This window comes from Chiloscyllium punctatum, chromosome 4 (assembly GCF_047496795.1).
Source record: "Chiloscyllium punctatum isolate Juve2018m chromosome 4, sChiPun1.3, whole genome shotgun sequence".
Taxonomy (NCBI): Eukaryota; Metazoa; Chordata; class Chondrichthyes; order Orectolobiformes; family Hemiscylliidae; genus Chiloscyllium; species Chiloscyllium punctatum.
In genome coordinates this window covers 36,535,549-36,553,517 of record NC_092742.1, presented here as the reverse complement: position 1 = coordinate 36,553,517, position 17,969 = coordinate 36,535,549, and the positions used below count along the sequence as shown (strand labels likewise).

The following is a 17,969-nucleotide window of genomic DNA, read 5'->3' as shown; positions in this document are numbered from 1 at the left end:
TTCAGTTTTCCCATTTTATTTCAATCCATTTTATTGGCAGTCAGTTAATAGAGTTATTGCTTGCTTTTGTATCAGGAATTTGTGTTAGTGTTGTTTGATAAGGATTCTGACAAAGGGGTTGTATGACTGAATTGTTGCTATTTTGGAGCTGCTTCTACAGTTCTGATTTTTCTCTCTCGATTGCCAACCTTCCTGGTTGTTGACAAGAATCAATGCTCCAGGGATAACAAAAAAGCCAAGCCATAAGCTCTGTATCTGAATGCACATTGCATTTTCAACTGATTTGATAGCGCTCGTAGAGACGTACAACACGAAAACAGACCCTTCGATCCATCTTGTCCATGTCAACCTTGTGTCATAAATTTAGTCCCATTTACCAGCACTTGGCCCATATCCTTCTAATCCCTTCCTATTTATGTACTCACCCAGATACCTTTTAAATGTTGTAATTGTACCAGCCTCTACCACTTCCTCTGGCAGCTCATTCCATACATGTACCACCCTTACATGAAAAAGTTGCCCCTTTGGTTCCTTTTAAATCTTTCCACCTCACCCTAAAACTATGCACTTTAGTCTGGACTCCCCCAACCCAGGGAATAGACCTTGTCTATTTACCCTATCCATACTCTTCATGATCTTATCTCTCACCCCTCACATTGAAGTGACAAAATATGTTCTGATAGCTATTATGGAGACATGGCTGCAAGATGTCAAGGATTGGGTTCTGAATATTGAGATGTATATGGTGTTCAAGGAGAGTAAGAAGCTAGAGGAAGGTCGATCTTTAGCACTTCGAATAAAGATGGTATTGGTGTTACAGTTAGAAAATGACCTTTGTTCAAGAGATCAGCATGTAGTATTTATTTGGCTAGAGGAAAGTACTCAAGAAAAGAAATCACTTGGAGTGATCTACAAGCCCCTGAACAGTCACCATGAGCAAGAAGTATATAAGGACACACATAATCAACATTTGATAAAGGGATAGTGAGAATTATGGGTAATTTTATACTGCATATAAACTAGAAATAGTTATTTGCTTTTATGAGGAGTTCATACAATGGTTTTGTGATAGTTTCTTTGAGCAGCATGTTCTGGAATTGATCATAGAGGAAGCTAACTAGATTTAGTTTTGTGTAATGTGTCACAAAGCTGGTCCCTTCTTTCTAAAAACTGTTCCTTTTCTCAAGGATACTGTGTCCTTGGTTCTTTCAGAGGGGTCATAAACCAGCTCCTAGTTCCGATTAGACTGATTTGGTACAGAGATTAATGGATATTGAGGGGCCTTTTTGTTTATATGTAAACAGATGAGACTTGTAGCCATGTTTTAGAAGTGACCTGTATACTGAAAGGGGAGTCGTCAGCTCTCTAGCTGAGCGGTTCAGTTCAGAACTAGGTAGGAGTTCAGCTGTGTGGAAGAAGGCTCTTTCTCTTTCTACCCTTATAACTTCAATCTGTAAGCATCTGTTCCAATTTTTAACATTTTTTTAAAAGAGTGTTTGCTTATAGGGACTGTTGTGTGTATTTGGAGTAGCATAATTAAGTCTAATTTGGATAGACTTTAGGGGTTCTTTATTCTGTTCTTTGTGTTTCATTATGTAATCTTGTGAATAAATTTCTTTATCTTTTTTAAAACCTGGTAGTCAACCTAGCTAGCCCACTCTGGGTAATTTTTATTGTACACTTACCAAAACAAATTGCAAAGTTATTGTCTGGGCTGCCTGCTCAAGAATGTTTTGAGTGCTCTGACCTAGTCCATAGCAAATATGACAGGCATTTGGTTGTTGCTTTGTCATTATATGTTTGAATTTTATATTGGGTATTTTAGACTGATATTTTAAACTTAAATAAGGGCAACTATGTCAACATGAAAGCTGAGCATAAGAACTGGGATATTAGGCTCAGTGATCAATATAGATGCAGTAACAGATGTCTGAGAGCATATATCTCAATATTCTGAATAGATATAAGAACAAGGGGGAGGTGATGGCCGAGTAGTATCGTTGCTAGACTATTTATTAATCCCAAGACCCAGGTAGTGTTCTAGGAACCTGAGTTCAAGTGTTCCATGGCAGACGGTGGAATTTGAATGTACATTGTAAGTATCTGGAATTAGTAGTCTAACGATGACCATGAAACCTTTGTCAGGAAAACCCCATTTGGTTCACTAATATCCTTTATTGAGAGAAACTACGAATTCTCACTTGGTCTGGTCTAATGTGATTCCAGACCCACAGCAATATGGTTGTTACTTAACTGCCCTCTGGGCAATTAGGGATAGGTAATAAATGCTGGCTTGATCAATGACACTCACATCCTGTGAATAAATATTAAAGAAAAAAAAGTACATTTCTACTATAAAGAAAATGAAAAGGGGAAGATTTTCCCTCTATGGTTAACAAAAGAGAATAAGGAGACCATCAAACCTAAGAAAATAACAGTGGCAGGCCAGATGATTGGCCAGAATACAAAAAAACAGCAGAGAATGACTGCTTATCAGGACAAATAAATTAGAACATGGGGGAAGCTAGCTAGAAATGTAAAAACAGGGAAGACGAGTTTCTATAGGTATCTAAAATTAAAAAGAGTAAGTAAAGTGTAAGTTGTTGTCCTCAATGTGGTGAGAATGGGGAGTTAATATTAGATGATAAAGAAATTGTAGAAATAACAAATAGATATTTATTTAAGCCTTAACTATAAAGGATACAAAAACATCCCAGTGATTTTGGTAAATCAGAAAGTTCAAAGATGGCACTGAGCAAATTGGAGCTGCAAACTGAAGGAGGTTCACAAGAATGATCCCAGGAATGAAAGGCTTAACATATGAGGAAAGTTTGAGGCCTCTGGAACTATACTCAGTGGAATTTAGAAGGATGGGGGATCTGATTGAAACTTTCAGAATACAGCCTGGATAGAGTGACTGTTGGGAAGATGTTTCCATTGGCAAAAGAGCTTTAGAGTCAAGGGAAGACCTTTTAGAATGGAGATAAAGAGGAACTTCTTTAGCCAGAGAGTGGTGAATCTGTGGAATTCATTGCCACACAGAAGGCTGTGGAGGCCAGGTCAATGAATATATTTAAGAATGAGATAGATAAGTTCTTGACTGCCAAGAGAATCAAAGGTTATGGGAGAAAGTGGAAAAATGAGGTTGAAAACCTATCAATCAGTCATGATTGAATGGTGGAGCAGACTCAATGGGCTGAATGGCCTAAATTCTGCTCCTATGTCTTATGGTCTTACGGAGTAATTTGTGCTATGAATGAAAGAGAGTCTACATATTCGTGAAGACTTTTGACAAGCTTATACATTAAAATCCACTGTGAAAAATTGCACCTTATGATTTAGAGGGTAACATAGTAACATGGGTAGGTGAAAAAAAGAGTATGCAAAAATGTTTTTTTCTCTGAATGGCAGGATGTGATGAGTGGGGTCTTTGCTGAGCCTTTAATTTCAATTTATAACATTGACTTAAATAAAAGGATCAAAAGCATAGTGGCTAATTTTGCAGATGACACAAAGATAGGGAAGGCAGTGTGTTGTGAAGATGACTTAACAAAGATGCGGATCGATGTAGATAGCTTAAATGACTGGGCAAAAGGTTGGCAGATAGAGTATAATGTGGGAAAATTTTCCTCACGTTGGCAGGAAGAATAAAAATTTAGAGTATTATTTAAGCTGTGAAAAACTGCAGAATTATGAGATGCAGGGGAATTGAGGTGTTCTACTGCATAAATCACAAAAGACTAGTCTCCAGATAGAGCGCTGTATCTAGAAAGATAATGGAATGATAGCTGTTTTACAAGAGGAATTGAATATAAAAGTTAAGATTTTATATTTCAGTTATACAGGACAGCGGTAAGACCACATTTTCAAATACTGCATGTAGTTTTGATGTGCTTATCCAAGGGAAAATGTAAATGCACTGGAAGCGGTTCAGAGTGGGTTTACTATATTGATACCTGGAATGAGCAAATTGCCTTCCAAGGAAAGATTGAACAAGTTGGGCTTGTTTTCACTACACATTAGAAGAGCAAGATGTGGTTTGATTGAAGTTTATAAGATCAATATAACTTGACATGATGGAGTTAATGGTATAATCCTACCTGACATTATGATTGTGAAGTCAGTTCTCAGAATGCAACATGGTTTGATGGATCCTTTTTTGGTTAGTTAACATGATAATAAATTACTAAAACATGGTCATACAAGACTGTAGAATTTCCTTAACAATTGAACAAAAGTTCGCTAAACAATTAATGAAAACGAAACTATTTAAGTACAGAACATTATTTGAAATTATCTTAAAATACACACTTAAGCAAATCCTGTTTCCTGACACTATCATTATTATAGAGACTCAAATCTGGAGAAACTGTCCTCAAAATCAAATCTTTGTTTGACTTAACTCGGCAGTTCTTTCCTGTGACCCATTAGTTGTCTTACATGAATACTCTCAAAACTGAATCCTTTGACTTTATCAACTTCTAATACCCTGCAGATCTCTAACTAAACACTTCTGATCTGGAAGTAACTTTTTTTTAATTGAGCTGTTCTAAGCTCATTTCTAGGGGGAAAAAAATAACTATATTTGCATCTGAACCTAGTCAGGTCTCCTCAGCACTACCCAAAAATTCTAATCTCTGGTTTTCTTCAGCTAAAATCATTCCTTGATTATCCAGAATTGAAAACAAATCTTACAGCCTTCAATGTTTATAATTGCTATCATAAACCAGCATAGTATAAACAATTTTCCATGAACATTCCAGAGTCCTCACTCTCAAATACATATTATATCAGGTCACAGTTACAAATGAACAATCTGACATTTCTTCTTTTAAAACTCTTCACATTTATAACTACTATGTAGATATATCACTATTTTAAAATCCAAACTGATATTAATATATATATATGTAAATCTCATCCCTCTCAGCAGAGGGTGAGTGAGAGTAACTAGAGGATACTGTTTTGAAATTAGGTGTCACCCTTTTAAGAAAAAAAAGTGGAATTTTTATCTTTGAGGATTATGTGCCTTTGGAACTGTCTGCCTCAGATGGTGATTCTGAAGAAATCCAGCTACTCTGGACCTGAAATGTTATCTCTGCTTTCTCTCCACAGGTACTGCTAAACCTGCTGAGTTTTTCTAGCAATTTCTCTTTTTGTTTCTAGCATTTGCAGTTCATTGTTTCTTTTCTACACTAATTCCCTATTAATCCCATTTTTCAGCACTATGCCCATAGCCTTGAATTTTGTGATATTTCAGTTGCTTATCCAAGTACTTTTTAAAGCTCATGAGGTTACTTGCCTCAACCACCCACCCAGGTAGTTCCATTCCAGACCCCATCACCCTTTTAGATTAAAACATTTTTATCTCAAATCCCCTGTGCCTTTCATCTTAAAATTATGATCCCTTGTTCGTGATCGTTTAACAAAGGAGAATGGCTGCTTCCTACTCACCCCATTCGGCCCATAATAATCTTATACACCTCTTATCAAGTCCCCACTAACTTTCTTTGCTCCAAAGAAGCTATGTCAAAGACATCTTGAAACCCATTGTACAGAGGACCCCCAGATACAGATTTCTTACAGAAACCCAGCACCCACAGACCAATCAAACTAGGAACATTCCTCATCACAATTGATGTTTCAGCACTCTATGCCTGCATCCTCCACAATCACAGCACCACGGCAACAGCCTTAGTACTCAACACCAACAACTACCAAACTCCCACCGTCCTACATCTTGTCTGCTTTATCTTCGATCACAACGTCTTCACCTTTGACAACCAGTTCTTCATTCAGACACTTGGAACAGCCATGGGGACCCAATATGCCAACATTTTCATGCACAGGTTTGAACAAGACTTCTTCTCTACACCGGACATCCAACCAACACTATACTCCAGGTACGTTGATGACATTTTCTTCCTCTGGACCCATGGAGAGGAGTCACTGCAAAAATTACACAGTGATATCAACAAGTTGCATCCCACCATCAAACTCACCATGGATTACTTTCTACTATCTGTCTCATTCTTGGACACATGAATCTCCATCAAGAATAGACACCTCAGCGCTTCACTACCGCAAACCCACGGATAACTTCACGATTCTACACTTTTCCAGCTTCCACCCGAAACATATTAAAACAGCCATCCCCTATGGACAAGCCCTACACGTAGACAGGATCTGTTCAGATGAGGTGGAACGTGAAGGGCACCTGGAAGTACTCTGATGCCTTCATAAGAACAGGGTACTATGCTCAACTCATCGATTGCCAGTCCTGACCTGCCACAGCGAGGAACTGTAATGACCCCCTTAGGAGACAGACACGACCTGCAACCGACAGGGTACCTTTTGTTGTCCAGCACTTCCCAGGAGATGAAAAACTATGCCAAGTTCTTCGCAGCCTGCAACACATCATCAATGAGGATGAGCTCCTCACTCAGACCTTCCCCACACCTCCACTTCTCGCCTTTAAACAGCCACCAAACCTCAAACAGATCATTGTTTGTAGCAAACTGCCTGGCTTTCAGGACAATACCATACAACTTTGTCATGGTAGACGCTGCATGATATATCAGACTGTTGACACCGATACCACCGTTACATGTGAGGACACCTCACACCATATACATGGCAGGCACTCATGCGACTCAGCCAACGTTGTTTATCTCATACGTTGCAGGCAATGATGCCTTGAGGCATGGTATATTGGCGAGACCAAACAGAACCTATGGCAACGAATGAATGGACACCGCAGAACAATTAACAGACAGGAGTGTTCCCTCCCAGTCGGAGAACACTTCAGTGGTCTGGGACATTAGACCTCAGACCTTCAGATGACTGTCCTCCAAGGTGGACTTTGGGACAGACAACAAGGAAAAGTGGCCAAGCACGGGCTGATAGCAAAGTTTGGTACCCATGGGGATGGTCTCAACTGGGACCTTGGGTTCATGTCACACTACAAGTGACCCCATTGCACTATACACCACAGACAGGTGGACACACACACACACACACACACACTCATACACTGACACACACACTCCCACACACACCCTCTCGCAGACGTAAACCCCTTTACACTCTCACTTACACATGCACACACCTTCTCACAGACACTCGTAACCCCCCTACACGCACACATACACATATAAGTTTGTGCGGTGAATTTGTACTTGCACAATTACATTTTACTTTGCTGAAAAGCTGCATAAATCCATGTAAGACTCTGTAAATCATTTTTTTAGATTAGAATCAGTCTGCCCATTGTGGTACAGACAGCCACACAGGGCGTTAACGCCTTCAATACCTTATCTGGGCCAACATGATACCAATTGTTAAAGTGCACTTGAGAATGTAACTTTTAAAAAAATTTTTGCAGCTTACATAAGAAAGAACTGAAACCTACATGGTCATTCTAAAAGATGAGAGACTTTACAAACAATCCGAGTCTTTTTCAATATATAATTTCAGTTACATCACACTGAAAACTTTTGCTATTAATTCTGTGTCTTGCATCTTATTCTCCACAATCACCTGATCAAGGAACAGCACTCCGAAAGCTAGCGCTTCCAAATAAACCTGTTGGACTATAACCTAGTGTTGAGTGATTTGTAACTTTCTACACCCAAGTCCATCTCCAAATCATGACTTCATTGAAAAGGCAAGTGTCCCTTATGCTGCCTTAACTACCATAGAAACTTAAACTTGCAGAAATTTGTGAACAAGCACCCCAAGATTACTCTGTGTTCTTCCGACCGTCCAAGTGCCCTGGTAAGCCAGGACTTGCTGTAAAGTCCTAATACACTTCAAGAAATTTATACAACCTATTCAAACTTATAACTTATTCATGTGACCAGTTAATCACAAAGCTATCTAAGTGTTCATTTGTACTGCAATTTTATAAATGATTGCTCAGTTGTTAACAATATCTATATCCTATTTCTATATCAGATGTCCTTTTATATTTTGATTTGCATTCGGTACACAGATTACTACGTTAAATTTAGATGGACAGAATCTTTCACGGCTCACCAATCTAGATAGGCTGGAGAATTTGCGCTGGGCTTCTTTTAATAACAACATCATCCATAGATTTGAAGGCTTGGATCACTGCCTCCAACTTGAAGAACTTTCTTTGGAAGACAACTTTATTTCTGAACTTGAAGGTAGTGGTTGGTTTTGCACAGATTTTGTCATTCTTTTCAGATTTTATATTTCATTCTCCTTGTAATACTTAGTAAACAAACTTTATCATTCCAAAACCAAATTAGCAGCTTTTACACTGAAGTAAGAGCTTTTCCAAGCGAGCATGTTGAGAATCATGTGTTTGCAGTTCAAGTCTCAACTAGACATGAACCTACAGTCAGCTGAGGAGAATTTAAAACTAGCTGCTGATTTGTTGATTGAAAGTGGACATAACATTTTTTTATTCTCTTGGGATATGTAGTGAGTCATGGATACTGCCCAATTCTTCTGGTGTTGTGATATTCATAAGACCATTAAAAATATAGAGACAAGCGTAAGACCATACACCATTGCAAGCCAGCTCCTGTCATTCAATATGAGCATGCCTGATCTTGTACCTTAACTTTGCTTTTCTGCCTGTGCCTCTTGATCCTTTGATTTCCGGTGAGAAAATTCAATTGATGCTAGTCTTAAGTATATTCAACAATCAGTCACTCAACCTTCTGGGCTAAATTAATTCTAAAACTTCACAACCTTTTGAGTGAAATTTCTCTCAACTCAGTGCTAAATGGTTGTCCTCATTTTGAGGCTTCGCCAACATAGGAGAGTCCATAGAATCCCTGCAGTGTGGAAACAAGTGGCCCAACAAGTCCACACCAATCCTCTGAAGAGTATCCCACACAGCCCATTCCCCCCCACCCAACCTTTCTCTATAACCCTGCATTTCCCATGGCCAATGCACCTAACTTACACATCCCTGAACACTTAATGATTTAGCATGGCCAATCCACCTAACATGCACACCTAACTTGGACTGTAGAGGGGGGGGGGAACTGGAGCACCCGGCAGAAACCCACACAGACATGGTGAGATTGTGCAAATTCCATACAGCCAGTAGCCTAAGTTTGGAACATGATTTATGTTCCCCAGTCATGGAAACAATCTCTCAGTATCTTATCTTAGAGAACCCCTTCAAAACTCAGTTTCAGTGGAATGAGCTCTCATTCTTCTAAATGCTAAATAACCTTTTTGTCACCATCCTTCTGCTATATGCCTGGCATGTATAAAATTGGGATAGCTCTCTTGGAGACTTGTCAAGCAACAACCTGACATAGTAATGTATGATGCAATGAGCCTAACTGACCATATCCCAGACCTCACGATTCCCATCTCTGGGTATGTCCATTCCCATCACCATGGCAGACTCACCAAAGATGGCAGCAATATGATTCATAACTGGCATCTGTCTTGTAGGTCCTCAGCACTGACTCCAGACCATGTACAGCCTCATGGCAGGTTAAACATGATCAAGAGAATCTGGTGATTTTGACCTTCCACTTCCTTCTCAACTGATTATTAATACTTCTCCATGTTGAACACCAACTGAAAGAAACACTGAGAGTGGTAAGGGTACGGAATATACTCTAGGTCTGCAGCAAATGGTGAGAGAACCAACAAGAGGCAAAAACGTACTTGACCTAGCCCTTGCCAGTCAACCTACCACAGATGCATCTGTCCATGACAGCATTTGTAGGAGTGACCATCAACCTTCTAGAGATAAATTACCAACTTCACATTGAGGATCCTCTCCATTGTGTTGAATGGTAATGAGCATAAATTTAAAACTTATCCAGCAACTATAAAGTGGCATATACAAGGCACAATGAGCCATCAGTAGCAGCAGAATTCCATTGAACCATGATCTGTAACCTATAAGCCCAGTATATCCCCCAGTCTACAATTACCATCAAGCTGGGACCAGACCTGATTCATTGAAGTGCAGGAGAACATGCCAGGAGCAGCACAGACAAACAGAAAAAAGGTGTCAGCCTAGTGAAGGCACAACACAGGGCAAACAGCATACAGCACAAAGAGACAAGTGATCATTCGCTGTATCAGATCTAAGCTCTGTAGTCCTGCCGCAACCATGGTTGTGGTTGTTAATGGTGATGGTCAATAAAACAACTTGCTAGAAGCAATGGATGGATTTTTGTTTTGTTTTTTTTCTAATTGAATGTAATTTTTTAAAAATTCCCATATCCATGTAATTTTCTTTCCTTAAGTTTAAGAAATTTATTCGAGATTGGAATGTGCCACTTTCAAACTTAATATGGAATTCGGTTGTACTATAACCCTATTGCAGAGCTTCTTTTATTACGCGATTGCTAATTAAAACTGCCTAATTAAAAATGCTAAATCGAAGGATTGGATCTAGCACATATTGTTCTAGGAAACCGTTTGCAAAATAATTCTACAGACCTATCTTCCAGATCACCTTAGCCAATTTGATTTGTCCAGTATATACAAAGATTAAATATCAACGATTATTCTGTTGTCTTTGTTCAAAGCTCCAATTAGATTTTGCTCCATTCAGTAGTGTAATTACCATTGGGCCGACATAAATTACTCCTATCAGTGTTATTCCTAAACCGATTCTACTTTCTGAGCAAAAATCCATTCTCTCTAATGACCTTTTGTCATCATTTGTTATTAAGCCTAATCTTTCTTTTAAAATGCTTGTCCAGTGAGATGGGCACAATCTAACCACAGATCTTCAACGTAATTTACCTAGTGTTACTTGAACCAATATATGATAAAATCAAAGGTTTATTCTTATATTATAATATTCTTTAAATCTATCAAGTCTGGGCAATTGTAAAGACAGTAATTGGCAATTTATTTGACAGCAGTTTATGTGAATTGACTACTGAATTTGCCTACATAACAACGATGACTATAGTAGTAATTAATTAGTTGGATTTTGGGGCACCCTGTGGATGTAAAAGATGCTGTGTCAGTGCACAATCTTTCTTCCTTGATCCCTGCTGGGTTACTGTTAACTAATTATTTATTCTTGCAATTAGGGATTTCAAAGCTGGTGAAACTGACTCGATTGAATCTTGGAAATAATCAATTGAAAAGTTTGGAAGGCTGTGGTCTAGACAAGTTAACGCATCTCCACTATTTGTCACTAGAAAACAACAACATTTGTTCACTACGCTGTTTACAGAAAATATACACCTTAATAGAACTTTACTTGGGAAACAATCTCATAGTTAATAACTGTGAAATCTACCATTTAAAGGTAAATATACTTCATACTTTGGTAGACAATTTACAATGCAGAAGTTGGTCTTGTGTTCTGCCACATCTGCATTCTCTGAAAGAAATATCCAGTCAATCTCATTCGCTATCCTTGACCCTAATTTTTTAAAATTTTCTTTAAAATAATGTGAAATGATGGACTTTGGAAGAAACCACAAGAAGAGGTATTATCAACTAAGTGGTAGACTTTTAAAGAAGGATTAAGTATCAGAATGATCAAGGGATTAATGTGTACCAAGCTTTGAAAGTGACAGGATGGGTCTTCGATGTCAGAATAGAGTACAAAAATGAGAAAGTTGCGTCATTACACTTTAGGAAAGATGTCATGTCTTTGGAGAGAATCTGGAGAAGACTTAATAGGTTTGTGACCGGGATAAATGACTTCAATTGCATGGAGATTCTAGAGAAATTAATGTTGTTCATCTTAGAGCAGAGCAAGATAAGGAGATTTTTAATAGAGAAGTTTAAAGTTATCCGGGTGTTTTGGTTAAATAAAGGACAAATGTTCATGCTAGCAGAAAGGTCAGAAATCAAAAGACACAGATGTAAAAGGTGATTGATGAAAGGAGGAGAAATTTGCAGTAACTTAAGATGGTCTCACTGCACTCCCTGAAAGAGTGGCAGATGAAGATTGATTAGTAACTTTCAAATTGGATGAATTCCTTTTGCCTTCTGACCTGGACACAGTTGCCCAAATAACCACCTCCTATGTTTTATGATTCTATAATTAATGCGCCTTTAAAAGTTGTTATTTCAGTTTTGACAATTATTTCTTGCAGGACATTCAATAGCATAAAAATGCTGTGAATTTGTAGAAGATTAATTATCTCTTTAAAACTGTGAAGTGCTTTACTTTCCTTAATGGATCTTTTCTTTTTTTTAGGGAATGGAGAATCTTGTAATATTGGACCTGTATGGGAACCCATTGGTTTGTAAACAGGAACACTATCGCCTTTTTGTCATCTATCACCTACCTTCATTGAGGGCTTTTGATGGAAATGTAGTGGTTAGTATGTGTTCACTCCTTACTAAGGTGGTTTCTTTGTTTATTAAATTATAAGTTGAACATACTTTATAATATTCATGTAATTGTCTATGTTCACGGGTTAGAGTATTTAACTTAAGAAAGTATTTAACCTCATCAGTTAAACTGAGTTACCTAATTTCATGGGGTGAGAACAGGATTGGATCTGGCTGTTTTATCCCTGTAATCATATAGCACATTGAAACATATCGTCAAGGCTTGAATATAAATATTCACGAAGAATTGGAGGGAAAACAGCATTCAGGGGACTATGCCATGCCAAAGAGTAATGCTTTTAGGAAGGAAATGCAAAAACCGCTCCTAAAACATAGAAGTTCCTTGCTTCCCTTTCAGTGATGAATGTAGCTAGTTCAATCCTGCCTCAGGCGACTCTCTGTGAGGAGTTTGCACATTCTCCCCGTTTCTGCGTGGGTTTCCTCTGGGTGCTCTGGTTTCCTCCCACAATCCAAAAATGTGCGGGTTATGTGAATTGGCCAGGCAAAATTGCCCGTAGTGTTAGGTGAAGGGGTAAATGTAGAGGAATGGGTCTGGGTGGGTTGCACTTCGGCGGGTCGGTGTGGACTTGTTGGGCCGAAGGGCCTGTTTCCACACTGTAAGTAATCTAATCTAATCTTTTAAAAAAAGCAAATATGAAAAATGCATGGTTGCCCCGACATGGCAGCAACAGTGTTTAAAATTGGTACTCATTTTACCTCAAATGCAAAACTAAGATGTAGGTTCAAGCTAAGTATCTGGAGGAAAACAGTCAGGCAGTCAGGCAGTCAGTAGTGTCATAACACGACAGTGAATCCTTCTGTTAAATAAACCAAACACCCAGAAAAGCTTACCTCGCCTCGTAACCAGTTCTCGAGTGACCGAGAACTCCCAAATTCCACTATTTAAAGAAAATAATATTAATTAACTGTAAAAGTGAACATTAAACAACAACTATACATAATTCTAAGTCCTGCTTTCTTTTATCTGCTTATTATCTGCCTCCAACTCAATAATAAAATGCTGTTCCAATCAGACACTTATTAAAATTACAACAACTTAATTTCAAAACCACACAACTGCTGTGGTCTTCTGTGACTTCACTCTTCTAGCTCCGGAATTCCCTGCTTCTTCTTTCTTTTTACTGTGAGAATGTTTCTTATGAAAATGTATTGTTGAAAGAGTGTTTCCTAATGTTTTGGATCTCTGTTGATGGCAGTTGCTCTCTCTCCAATTTTCAAAGTTCCTGCATTTTTATATCCCCAACATTGGATCGTCTCATTGGTTGGATGTTGGCAAATCAATAAATTCAAACTCTATTTGGTTTTAGTATCCTGGGGGATAACTTAAACTGGTTAAATTTGAATTGTTGTCAAAACAGCAACCAAAACTCAGGTATCCATTTCACAGTCAAATGTTTCATCTTTTCAATTTTCCAGTACACTCTGGGACTGCCATCTAGTCATACAAAGGTGCTTGTAATCTCTCAGTTCAGAACAACATTCATTCTTGCTTAAAGGTACAGTAAATGCCTTCAACTTCATAACAGTAGCTGTTTCTATAAAATGGTTTGAGAGTTAAATGGAAGAATAAGTTATTAGGTCTAATGTAAAGAGAACATTTTAACACAGAACTACAATCAAAATGACACATTAAAGGCAGTCAACATGGATAAGATTCATAAAAACAGATGAGTTTTTTTCAGTGGGTTATGTGATTTTGAAACTCAGATGGCACCAGAGGCAATAAAGCTGTTGAATGTTTTTAAGGCTGAGGTGAATAGCTTTTGCTCGGCAAAGGAATCAAATGTCATTGGACATATCACAGAAATATTGCGGCGCAGAAGGGGGACATTCAGCCCGTCATATCTCCATTTCTACCAACTCTCCAAATGAGTATTATGACTAAGTGCCAATGTTCTGCCTTTTTTCCATACCCATGTGAATTGTTGGAGTTCAAGTAATCATCTAACACCTTCTTGACTGTCTCAACTGAACCTCCTCAACCATGTTTCCAGGTGGTGTATTCCAGATCTAAAGCACTAATTGTATGAAAATATTTTCTGTCATATCACATTTGCTATTTTTACAAATCCCTTTAAATCTGTGCTCTCAAAACCTCAATATTTTACAAGCAGAAACAAATTATCCATATCTAACCCATCCAACTATTTCACAACTTTAAAAACTGATATCAGCTCTCCTTTACACTGCCTTCTCTCCAAGGAAAACAGCCTTAACCTATCTTCATAACATCCTGGGGTTTGCCATTGATCAGAAACTAAACTAGACTTGTCATAAAAATCATAGATTCTGTCCAGTGTGGAAAGAGACCACTCAACCCAATGAGTCTGCACCCTCCAAAGAGCAAGCCGCCAAGATTCAGCCTCACCTTATTCCCATAATCCCACATTTACCAAGCTGATCCATCTCATCTGCTCCCTGGACACTGCAGACAATTTAGTAAATCCAATGCACCTAATCTGTACATACTTGGACTGTGGGAACAACCGGCAGAAGCCCATGCAGACATGGGGAGAATATGCAAACTCCATACAGATCCAAGGCTGGATTTGAACCCGGTTCCTTGGCATTGTGAGGCAGCAGTGCTAATCACTGAGCCACCGTGCTGCCTATATACTATTGAGTCGGTCAGAGGCTCGGATTATCACAATTGCTAACTCCGCTCCTAACTTGCCAAAGCATTTTCTGCTTTTATTTTCAGATCTTTAGCATCTCCAGTACTTTTCTATTGTTCCAGGATACTGTATGCTTTATTTACTGCACTCTTCACCTCATACTTTGAAATATATATGCACATATACATGCAGGTCCCTCCCATTTTTCACTATCTTCTTCGTGGTTCGCAATGCTTCCAATTTTTTTTTGTCACTTGCAAACTTTGAAACTGTTTCCTGCATGTCAAAATCAAGATTAATAGATATTTGGAAAGCAAAGGTCCCTTGGGGAACTCCAATTACAAGCTTTTCTCCATCTTGAAAATTCATCATTATTCTTTATTTCTTATTACTCGGCCAATTTTGTATCTATATTGTTACTGTCCCTATTATTCCACAGGCTATAAGTTTCTCACAAGTGTGTATGTGATACTGTATGTCTCTGCATAATCTTCCGAATCAGCCCTTCTTTTTCCATGTGACTACTATATCCCTGCCAAATAATTGTATTTAGGAATTATTCCATCTACATAAGTTAAACTGACTGATCTAAATAATTGTTGGGTTTATCCTTATAAACTTTTTGAACAAGTTCATAGCTTTTGCAATTCTCCATTCCTCTGGCAGATTGCCTGAGTCTAGAAAGACTGTATTCTGGCCAGTGTCTCTGCTGTTTCACCTTTCACTTCCATCAATATCCTTTGTATGCATCTCATCAGTCCTGGTACCTCATCAACTTTAACTCTTGATGATCTATCCAACACTTCTAATCTATCCAATTTGAACCCTTCCAATCACAGCTTACTCGTGAGAAGACATGACCATGGAATATCAGACGTGATCTCATTGAATGGCAGGCTTGAGGGGTCAAGTATTCTACTTTTGCTCCTAATTTGGATGTTTGCAAAAAACCTGAAAATAAGTGTGGGAAATCATGGTGCATGATTAGCCTTTATCGGCTCCTTGTTTCTCCAATTTCTAATGTCTGCTCTTTTGTACTTTATGACTCTATGTCCTCTATCTGCACTGGGGGCAGGAGACAATCTAGATGCATGCTTGCAAGCCAGTGAGAAAAATAATTATTTGGTTTTGTTTCCATGTATCTACCTACTTTTATAAAATCCAGAATTCAGTTATTGTATTGAAAATATTGCTGTATCACAGGACCATCATAAAGCCGGTCGGGAAGGTAAGTAATTGTTATTTAAGAACTTACCTCGGCGCCAACGGTCTTTTTGCAGCAGAGAGCGGCGGGAGCTGGGCGGAAGTGAAGTCGGAGCGCAAAGCTGGTCGGGAAGGTAAGTAATTGTTATTTGAGTGGAGAAGGAACCCGAGACACTACACGTGTAGTGTCTCCCACCCTCCCTCCTCCTCTAACCTAAAAAAAAAGGTAAGCTACTTGGTGTTCTTGTTTTGGAGACTAAGTGTAGAGTTATGGCAGCTCAGGCAGTGGAATGTTCCTCCTGCAGGATGTTTGAGGTAGGGGTGACCACCGATGCTCCTGCTGACTTCATCTGCAGGAAGTGCAGCCAGCTCCAGCTCCTCACAGACCGCATTAGGAAACTGGAGCTGGAGTTGGATGAACTGAGAATTATTTGAGAGGGTGATAGATGAAAGCTACAGGGACATAGTTCGGCCAGAGGACAGAGGTAGCTGGGTAACACTTAGAGGTGGGAAGGGGAGGAAGCAGGCAGTGCAGAGATCCCCTGTGGTCGTTCCCCTCAACAATAAGTATACCGCTTTGGATACTGTTGAGGGGGACGGCCTAGCAGGGGTAAGCTGCAGTGACCGGGTCTCTGGCACGAGGTCCGGCTCTGAGGCTCAGAAGGGAAAGGGGGAGAGGAAGAGAGTGCTAGTTATAGGAGACTCGATAGTTAGAGGGACAGACAGGCGGTTCTGTGGACATGGGCAAGACTCTCGGTTGGTTTGTTGCCTCCCGGGTGCTAGGGTCCGAGACGTCTCAGACCGTGTCTTCAGAATCCTTAAGGGGGAGGGTGTGCAGCCAGAAGTCGTGGTGCACATTGGCACCAACAACATAGGTAGGAAGAGGGTGGGGGAGGTCATTCAGGTGCTCAGGGAGTTAGGCTGGAAGTTAAAAGCTAGGACGGACAGACTTGTCATCTCTGGGTTGTTGCCAGTGCCACGTGACAGTGAGGCAAGGAATAGGGAGAGATTGCAGTTGAACACGTTGCTGCAAGGATGGTGTAAGAGAGAGGCCTTCAGGTATTTGGACAATTGGAATGCATTCTGGGGAAGGTGGGACCTGTACAAGCAGGACGGGTTGCACCTGAACCAGAAGGGCATCAATATCCTGGGAGGTAGGTTTGCTAGCACTCTTTTGGGGGGGTTTAAACTAATTTGGCAGGGGGATGGGATCCGGGCTTGTAGTCCAGCAAGTAGGTTAGCTGTTTTTCAGGATGTCCAAGAATGTAGGGAGGCTGTGGAGAAGGTAGCACTGACAGGGAATACTTGCTGACACAGAGATGGGTTCAAGTGTGTATACTTCAACGCAAGGAGTATCAGAAATAAGGTGGGTGAACTGAAGGCGTGGATTGGTACTTGGGACTACGATGTTGTGGCCATCACGGAAATGTGGATAGAAGAGGGACAGGAATGGTTGTCGGAGGTTCCTGGTTACAGATGTTTCAGTAAGATTAGGGAGGGTGGTAAAAAAGGAGGGGGTGGGGTGTTGCTAATTAGAAATGGTGTAACGGCTGCAGAAAGGCAGTTCGAGGGGGATCTGCCTTTGGAGGTAGTATGGGCTGAAGTTAGAAATAGGAAAGAAGCAGTCACCTTGTTGGGTGTTTACTGTACGCCCCCCAATAGCAGCAGAGATGTGGAGAAACAGATTGGGAAACAGATTTTGGAAAGGTGCAGAAGCCACAAGGTAGTAGTCATGGGTGATTTCATCTTCCCAAATATTGATTGGAAGCTCTTTACATCAAGTAGATTGGAGAGGGCGGTGTTTGTGCAGTGTGT

General features: G+C 39.6%; 1 protein-coding gene across 1 annotated transcript in view; it reads left to right on the top strand.

Annotated features, from left to right (window-relative positions):
• lrrc9 (leucine rich repeat containing 9) overlaps window positions 1–17,969 on the top strand; it is a 242,353-nt gene that overhangs the window by 149,457 nt on the left and 74,927 nt on the right. Inside the window, exons 23-25 of the mRNA XM_072568390.1 lie at window positions 7,994–8,171; window positions 11,055–11,275; window positions 12,179–12,301. Of these exons, the coding sequence (XP_072424491.1) occupies window positions 7,994–8,171; window positions 11,055–11,275; window positions 12,179–12,301 (522 nt within the window). The remainder of the gene's footprint in view (window positions 1–7,993; window positions 8,172–11,054; window positions 11,276–12,178; window positions 12,302–17,969) is intronic.